General features: G+C 40.4%; 1 protein-coding gene across 2 annotated transcripts in view; it reads right to left on the bottom strand.

The window, feature by feature from the left end:
• Window positions 1-9,903, bottom strand: part of si:zfos-911d5.4 — a 247,088-nt gene that overhangs the window by 195,965 nt on the left and 41,220 nt on the right. For both annotated transcript variants that reach the window (XM_043712663.1, XM_043712662.1), the window contains exon 4: window positions 7,865-8,013. In XM_043712663.1, the coding sequence (XP_043568598.1) occupies window positions 7,865-8,013 (149 nt within the window). The remainder of the gene's footprint in view (window positions 1-7,864; window positions 8,014-9,903) is intronic.

Below are 9,903 nucleotides of genomic sequence, written 5' to 3'. Positions count from 1 at the left end.
GGGTGGTTGGGTTAGTTGGTCCGGGTGTCCCAGAGGTGTTCTCTGAAATGCTCCGCAAGTAGGCGGCCTGTCTCCCCAATATAGAGGTGGCCACATCGGGTGCAGAGGATGCAATAGATGATGTGTGTGGAGGTGCAGGTGAATCTGTGGCGGATATGGAAGTTTCCTTTGGGGCCTTGGAGAGAGGTGAGGGGGGAGTTGTGGGCGCAAGTCTTGCACCTCCTGCGGTTGCGCCTGTCTCCCCAATATAGAGGAGGCCACATCGGGTGCAGAGGATGCAACAGATGATGGATATAGCACAGCAAACAAGAGCAAACAAGAAATGTTGGCAAGTCGGAGAGCTAATGACAGATTTGGAAAGGACATGATAACCAGTAAGAGTGGAGTCACTGAGAAGAACGAAGAGAGAGTGGAACAGGATGAATGGAGCCAGCAGATCAACAACGAAAGATGTAGAACTAACAGGAAAGGAGTATTTAGGATGACATGAAGGGGGGCCTGCCAACAATTAGAAAGAACAATGTGAGGTACAGGAAGCATGTGTTGAAAAGCTCCTAGTTAAATCTGTTGTGACTTCTGTATTTAACATGAACTTTACAGGAACGATGGACTATGACTCATATACCTCTTTGTGTTCCAAATTTTTGTGTGGCTTTCATTGTTATATTATCATTCTACTGCTGCAGTTCTTTCAGCTAAATGGCAACAAACACATGTATAGCAGCTAATAAATTTAATTTTATATATTTTTCAGCAAGAACTATAAAGTGAGGTATTTGCTATGCACTCACATATTTACTCCGTTACGTTCGTCTAACACTAAATGAAGAATATCTTCATACCTACATATGATGGTGGAATGTAAAGGATTAGTGGAACTGTTACATCTACAAAGCTATTTATAAGTGCACTCTTATAATTAGAACCAAACTATAGAGTCAGGATGAATATAACATGAGGGGAATTGTGTTGCAGACATTTTGTCCCCTGTCTAGGTGACATCCTCAGTGCTTGGGAGCCTCCTGTGAAGCGCTTCTGTGATCTTTCCTCCACCATTTGTAGTGGTTTGAATCTTCCGCTTCCGGTTGTCAGTTCCAGCTGTTTGTTGCAGTTGTCAGTATATTGGGTCCAGGTCGATGTGCTTATTGATTGAATCTGTTCAACCTCTCCCACAGACAGCTCACAGACAGGAAAGAACAATACTGGCCAAGGGACTCAACTACAACCACAGGGACGCCAAGACAGCAGACTTGCTAGCAGCACTAGAATGCAAACTCAGGAACAATGGACTGACAGAAGAGACACAACAAACAGTGAGACAAAGTATTGTACCTCTGATGACAAGGAAAAGACAAATACATAACCTCAACACCAAGGAGAGGGAAGCACTAAAATCACTAAGAAACGACAAGAACATAATCATACTACCAGCAGACAAAGGCAGAATGACGGTCATCCTGGACAAAGCAGACTACATCCAAAAAGCGCAACAACTACTTGCAGATACCAACACCTACCAAAAGAGGGAGTTTGACCCCACCCCACAGCTCACCAATAGGATAAACAACACACTGAGGAACCTACAAAAAAACGGACAGATAACCAGGTCGGACCTACAAAGAATGAAACCTGAAAGCAACAACACCCCCAGATTCTATGGACTACCTAAAGTGCACAAACCAGACATCCCACTCAGACCCGTAGTATCATGACCAGGGACACCATCACACAAACTGGCTAAAGAACTACAGCAGAAACTGAAACACCTGATCGGCAGATTCAGACACTCTATACAATCAACACAGGAATTCTTGGACATCATCAGAAATATGCACATAGACAAGGAAGAAACCATGGCCTCATTTGATGTAACGGCACCGTTCAAACAGATTCAATCAATAAGCACATCGACCTGGACCCAATATACCGACCACTGCAACGGACAGCTGGAACTGACAACCGGAAGCGGCAGATTCAAATCACTACAAATGGCGGAGGAAAGATCACAGAAGCGTTTCACAGGAGGCTCCCAAGCACTGAGGATGTCACCTAGACAGGGGACGAAACATCTGCAACACAAATTCCCAGCTCGGTGAACAGAACCACAACAACGAGCACCCGAGCTACAAATCTTCTCACAAACTTTGAACATGAAGGGAAAACTAACTCGCTCTTTCATCTTTCTTGCAATATAATAAAATACAACCAGCAGACACCTGCAAAACATTTCCAATGAAATTACAACAGTATTCCCCATTCCTCCTAAATGTTCATTCTCTGTAAAATCAATTATATATATAAAAAAGCAAAACTTTATTGCTGGAACAGCACAGCAGGTCAGGCAGCATCCAGGGAACAGGAGATTCGACGTTTCGGGCACAGGCCCTTCCTCAGGAAACTGAAGACCTCATCTGCAGACCTCACTTTCTCCTCCTATATAAAAAAGCATCCTTGCAATCACGATTTCTTACCTTGTTTTCATTATTCTTTCATAGAATGTAGGCATTGCTTGCAAGGCTAGGTGAACTGAGAATGCCTGCCCTTAATATCACAGCTCATTTGACTGACTACGGCATAAATGAACCCCAGTAAAACTGGAATTAATGGGAATAAGGGAAAAATTCTGTGTTGACTGGAGTCATACCTAGCACAAAGGAAGATCATTGATGACAATTGGAGGTCAATCCTCTCAGCCACAGAACATCATTGCAGGAGTTCCTCAAGGCAGTGTCCTTGGTCCAACGATCTGCGGCTGCTTCGACAATGACCTTCCCTTTGTCACAAGATCAGAAGTGGGAGCGCTTGCTAATCATTGCACAATGTTCAGCACCATTCATAGCTCCTCAAATACTGAAGTAGTTTGTGTCCATATGCAGCAAAACGTGGACATCATCTAGCCTTTGGTAGACAAAAGCGAACAACATTTGTGTCACACAAGTGCCAGGCAGTGACTGCCACCAACAAGAGAGAACTCAAACCATTGCTCCTTAATGTTCAATGGCATTATCATTGCTAAATTCATCACTATCAATAACCTGGAAGTTATCATGGAGCAACAACTGAACTGGATCAGTTTTATTAATATGTGGTTACAACAGCACAAGGCAGTAGAGGAGTGGTAGCAGCACAGGCGTTGTTGGTGAGTTGGCTCACGGCTCAAAGCTGTCTTTCAGTTATATCTTTCATCCTCTTTATTCTTACACTATACTCTTTTACTATACTCTCCTATACTTACACTATACACTACACTATACTCTTACACTATATCTTTTATCCATTTTATTCTTAAAACTATTCAAAATGGTGCTGGATTGTGGCAACTGTTGAAGCTTCTCACTGTATTTACTGTATTATTCACTGTAAAATGCAAATGACAATAAATATATCATCACTGAGTTGCTGCTGTGTATCTAGTAGATAGTCTACAGTGCTGCTAATGATTTGTTCCTTGTAGATGGTAGATGGATACCAGTCAGACAGGAGTTACGCTTCTCACTGCAGGATTCCTAGCTCCGGGCATACCACACTGCCGCTGTTGCAGCAACCGCTTCACCATGCCAGGCATCCCAACGCTGGGCCTACTGCAACCAGGAGTCCCAGTCTCAGACCACCAATGTCATCTTGTCCCGCTCTGACCGGCCTTCTCCAAGACATCACCTTGCCGACGCCGCCACATTCATAAATCCGCAGCTGCCTCCATCTCCAATCATTGGAGGAGCTTTGCTATCGCTGCCACTACCATCCCTGAATACTGGGTGGACATCCCTGCGGCTGCTGCCACCACTACCTTCAGTTATCGTGAGGAACTGTGTCCATCAGCACCTCTGACTGCCGGAATGAGCTGCTATTCTGTGATGGCCCACTCTAGCTGCCATGCCAATTTTGCCAAGTAACACACTGCAAATGGCTCCAAAGAAAAGAATAACGAAAGGGAAAATGAAAGAAAAAGTAAAAAGAAAGCAAAAAAAAATGTGTGAACAGTTGAGCCCTGGGCTAGAATTTGTACACAGCACTGCTACGCTACTGCCATCTTGAATCTCATCAAAGCTCCTCTGACACCCATCTTCCAAACCTATGACCTCTACAATCTAAAATGGCGAGGACAGCAGGATGCATGGACAAGCCACCAACTGCAAGTTCCCCACCAACATAAATACTACCCAGATCTGGAACTACATTCCTGTTTCTTCATAATTGCGGGGTCAAAATCCTGGAACCCCATTCAAAACAGCACTGTGTGTTTCCTGACACCTTCAGTGTTGCAGCATTGAGGATCCGGATTGAGGTTCAGGAGGCCAGCTCATCACATTCTTCAGGGCAATTAGGGGTTGGCAATAAATGCTGGAGTAGCAAGTGATATCCACCTCACATGAACACATAAAACTGCCCTTGAACTGATTCATTTGGTAAGCCATTTCAGAAGATAGGTATAAGTCAACTATAATGTTGTTGACCTGGAGTCATGTGTAGGTCTGACCAGGTAAGGATATTGGATTGTTACTAAAACTAATACTACATCCACAGTCACCATTACTGAGACTGGCTTTACTTTTCAGATTTATTAATTGACTTTAAATAACTCTAGCTGCCATAGTGGGTTGCTTCCCTACAGCATTTTTTCTGAATAATTGTATGACTAACCCTTGTAATATCATGTTCCCTAGTTCAAAGTAAACATCACCATATCCTAAAGAAAGTCCTATAATTAGTCAGTAAACAGAGTGAGGTAGACCCAACTGAAAACCCATTTGCCTCTTTGTAACCCTCAGAAATTCTCTTGCTCAGAAGCTTGACAGCAAAAAATCAGTCTGAACCACTCAGCAATTGGGCAACAGAAAATATTTGTGCACTCCCAGCGCTAAAATTGGGAAAGCAATTCATGCCCCTAAATCAGAGATTATAGCAGTATTTCAGTCGTCTTGATGATTTCTAAAAGAGATCTCACAACTATAAAAATAATTTACATGTAACAAATTTAGGGATGAGGTCACAGCACATGACTGACTGATGGAAAGAAGCATCTGCACAAATAACATTACTAAGATTCTTTTAAGTGACAGTTCTCGTTGTTTTTGCTATGAAGTTTTAACAGACAGTCCTAAGCACTACTGCATATATTGGATTTCAATCTACTTTTAGTATTTAAACAACACAACTTGGGAACCACTTTACATTTATTGTAACCAAGGTACATGGTTACAAGGTACAACAACATGTAAAAGAAAATCAAAATATAAGGCATGATAAAATACTAATGGCTATAGTGTGAAATCAACTAACTCTTTACAATCCAGAAAGGTCTTCACTTAAATGCCATCTTGTTTGAGGATTCAATTGAAAAATTAGATAAACAGTAAAAAATGTATACTGGTGTAAGTTGTTAATTGATTATTTGTCAATTTTTTGCATTGCTTTTAGATTTCTGCCACAGGTTAACAAATAAGAATGAGAATAAAAATGATTTTAAATTAATGATTAAAATTAATTAGGACTTTGTTAAAGAGGTAAAATATGAAGCAAGTTCATCATTTATTCAGTGAAAGTTATTTATTAAAATAACATTTAACCTTCTTATGGATATATACTGTCTTGTGCCATTATTGGCACATCCAAAGTAGAACAATCAGCATAAGGAAATTCACTGAGAACTGAGATTGTCCAAATGAAATGAATTACAGGGACAAGCTTGTTCAGGACAAAACAAAATGAGCATTTGAAGGTGGATTCACTGGACTAGTTCACTTTCAGGTAAAGAATAGTCACTGCAAATACCAGAAGTTCTTAGATCTTTGCGTGAACATTACATAGCTTCCAGCATATGGATGCAATGGAAGTGAAATTTTTGATTCATAATTTATTTTCTATTCCCATAGGAAACAGAGGCAAATTAATGGTTCCCAGCACACTTTTAAGTCAACAAACTATCTGCTGAATGAATTATGTACAAATAAGATATAGCAGCATTAAATGCATGTGGTCACAGTTTGGAGTTTATAAATGTATATATAGTCCTAAATCTTATATGTGAATGAAGTGAATGGTAAATATAATATCCTCATCAAGGTTGGTAAATATTTAATTCAACACTTCAAAGCATTATATTCAATATTTACACTGAAACTTTTTAGTTTCCATAATGATATTTTTAAGTTTTTAATTAGATGATTCTCAATGTTCCAAAATGTTCAAATGTACAGGCCCTGTCTCATTAATCTTTGCTACGAAGGCAAATGTAACATATGGTATTCCTGTTCCACACATTAAATTTGACTCCAACTATTGTTGTGGGCTGGCTGTAGTCCCCATACAAGATAATCTATGATTTTCCAAATGATCTGGTATTACTTCTTTAATAATTGATTCTAATAATTTTCCAAAAATAGGCATTAGGCTTCTCAGCCTACAGTTACCCGCTTTTTGCCTCCCTCTCTTTTTGAATAGGGCCGTCACATTGGTAGTTTTCTAAACCTCTGATACTTCCCCAGAATCCAATGATTTTTGGAAAATCACAACCAATGCATCCACTATCTCTGTAGCTACCTCTTTTAGGATGCTAGGACGCAAGTCAAAATGGCCAGGGAATGTATCTGCCTTTATCCCCATTCATTTTTCACTAATCATCACTAATTCTTTCGTGACGATGATGGTACTTAATTGTTCCCTTGTATTTGGTAGTATTAATGGGATGTACAAAGTATCCTCCACTGTAAAGACCGGTGCAAAATAAATGTTTAACTCCTCTACCAATTCCTTGTTCCCCAAAACTGTCTCCACCGATTCATATTCTAAGGGGCCGATGTTCACTTTGACCTCAATCTTCCTTTTTATATATTGAAAGAACTTATTGTCAGCACAATAATAAGATAAATGACCAGCTTAGCTTTGGTGGTGTTGGTTGAGGTAAGACAGCAGATGAACTGTCTGAGTAGACCTATAGAACTTGTTGCTTATCTGAAAGAAAGCACTCCCTAATACAACACTGATTATGCTCTAGTCTTGGAAAGGAATTTTGGCCCAACAATCTTCTGATGCATAGATAAAACAGCTATCATTGAGCCAAGTAAACCCAGTAATTCTGAGAGAAGTTAAAAAGAAATATACTTGCAAATAGATACAAAGATGCAGAAACAAACTGGAAACAATGCTATCTATTATCTTTCCATCATGAGTCCAGCTTTTCAAATATTGTAATTTGTAAGTGACATTAAGAAAATGCATCCATATTGCATGGGTGATTTTGGTCACACTACATCTGATATCACTTATGTGTACAACTTTAATTCTCCAAATACTCAATTTAAAAGTCTGTATCTGTCTATAAACCTTTCCTTGTCTTGCTCTATTCTATCTCTGGAAGTTCCCCAAGTCTTATCATTTCTTCTTAAAACACTGTTCTAAATTCAGTCTTTTGATCATCATTCTTTGCTTCCACCATATTGCCTAAGAGCCTCCAACAACTTCAACCTTAAACGATGGATTGTCATCCCTAAAGCTCCCATTTTCCACTTTTTCATTTTAGTCCCATGCCAGCCACCCCACCTCCTCTCAGCCCTTGCCAACCCACTGGAATTTACAGTGATTTTTGCACAGGCAAAAATCTGGAAGATCTGGGTTCCAATATAATTTCAGGCTTTTTATTATCACCTTCACTAATCACAGAATTTCATCAGTCAGCATTGCACCTAACCTTAACAAATCTGTTAGGCTTACCTTTGATGATGACAATGACTAATTGATATTTGCAGGCATGGGCATCAGGCACATATAAAATGGTTTAAGAGAGTTAGATGCAAGGACAAGGCATGAATATAACCTTGTACACATATAACAGCTTTGACATGCTGATATTTTTAAAAAAAATTACCTTAATCCTCTGAACAGGATCAGCAACCTGTTTGACTGAAGTGTTCTTAATCAATTTTGTATTCTCTGGCATCTGTAGCAGCCAACAGTTGTCCTGGAGGGATACTCTGCCCTTCCAGTTCCGCAGATCCAAACAGAATATTCCTTTACCTAAAATAGAATTAGGTAAGTTTACAACCAGACTGAATACTGGGTACTCACTGAATTGCAACATGTTACAACAATAAACAAAGTTTGGCAAAGATTTGAACCAAATTAGAGACAAATGAAAACAGAAAATATTTTTTGAAAAGCAAAGCAAATGGCTGTAGATACTTGAAATTTGGGATAAAAAAGATATGTTAGGAAACTCAACAGGTTGGATAGCTTTTGTGAAGCAGAAACAGTTAATTAATTGGACATTCCCGAACACTGGCAAATATACAAATTAGGAGCAGAAATAGGCCTTTGGCCTTTCAATCTTGTTGCACTGTTCAACAAGATCATAGCTGAGCTGCTTGTGTTTTGAATGCCAGATTCTCATTTACCTTGGATAACATATGATTCCCTTGCCTTTAGAAAATTACTGTACTCGTGCATTAAAAATATCCAATGATTCCACCTCCACCACATTCTGAAGCAGGGAGTTCCAAAGTCACGGAAGAATCTGAAGGAGGAAAAAAAAATTCTCCTCAACTCTGTCTAAAAGAGCGACCCCTAATTTCTAAACAGGGTTTTTTTTTAGATTAGATTACTTACAGTGTGGAAACAGGCCCTTCGGCCCAACAAGTCCACACCGACCCGCCGAAGCGTATACCACCCAGACCCATACTCCTACGTTTACCCCTTCACCTAACACTACGGGCAATTTAGTATGGCCAATTCACCTAACCTGCACATTTTTGGATTGTGGGAGGAAACCGGAGCACCCGGAAGAAACCAACGCAGACACGGGGAGAATGTGCAAACTCCACACAGAGAGTCGCCTGAGGCGGGAGTTGAACCCGGGTCTCTGGCGCTGTGAGGCAGCAGTGCTAACCACTGTGCCACCGTGCCGCCCACTTACTCACAAGAGGAAGCATTTTTTCCAAGTTCATCTTTTCAAGATATTTCAGAATCTTAGATACTTCATCAAGTAATGACTCTATGACTCAAAGTCATCCCTCTTATAAATACCAGTGGCAACAGTGGAATTTCAGCGTGAAAACCATCTATGGCTGAGTATTCCATTTGAAGTTAAAGAAAGGTGAAGAGCGTGGTGAATATCAGAATATCCTTCAATGGCTAGGGCATATTGTCACGTGCTTCTTTGTTCATTATCTATCCAAGCATGATATAGCACAAGTACTCAGCAAATCATGTTGCGAGCGGGTTGGAAGTTCTCCCCACTATTGAGACCTTCTCAGCTCAAAGGCTTCATTGACATATTTCAAGATAACTACATAGCACTTCAAACACCACAAGGCAGGAACCTACCCTCAGAATGTGATGATCACCCCAAGACTCAAGGCAGGAGATTCAAGAAAGCCAAACTGGCCCTCAGGTTTACTGAAACTGCACTCCAAGTGCTGCAGCACAGGACATCGGAAAGCAGATCAATCCTCTTCCCATCTGACAAGATGGGAAGGCTGACCTTGTCAGAAATCACAGCAAGGTCAGTATTGTGGCAGCACTAAAAACAGATAGACAACAGGCAGCAAAAGAGCCTACTATGCACTGCAAGGGTAAAAGGCTATCTCATGGGCATCTTCCTAAAGATCAACATGCATCATGCTACTTAAAGACTTACTCCCACTTTATCCTCTCAAGCAACGGAACCTTCCTGCCTACTCACTCACTTAGCGACAGCTGGCACCTCTATTATCATCCTCCATTTAATCCATATCAGATTATAAAAAAGGCGAGCCCAAAACTGGCCAATGGATCAATTAGTTGTGAGATTGTATACGGGAAACATCAAATTTCTCACCCACTTTGAAGAGAAAATGGCAGAAATGCTGGGAAAGCGGGTGATGGAAATGATCCACCAGCAATGATTCATCAACCAAATACTCAATATTT

The sequence above is a fragment of the Chiloscyllium plagiosum genome, chromosome 22 (assembly GCF_004010195.1).
Source record: "Chiloscyllium plagiosum isolate BGI_BamShark_2017 chromosome 22, ASM401019v2, whole genome shotgun sequence".
Taxonomy (NCBI): Eukaryota; Metazoa; Chordata; class Chondrichthyes; order Orectolobiformes; family Hemiscylliidae; genus Chiloscyllium; species Chiloscyllium plagiosum.
This window is presented reverse-complemented; position numbering and strand designations above follow the sequence as displayed.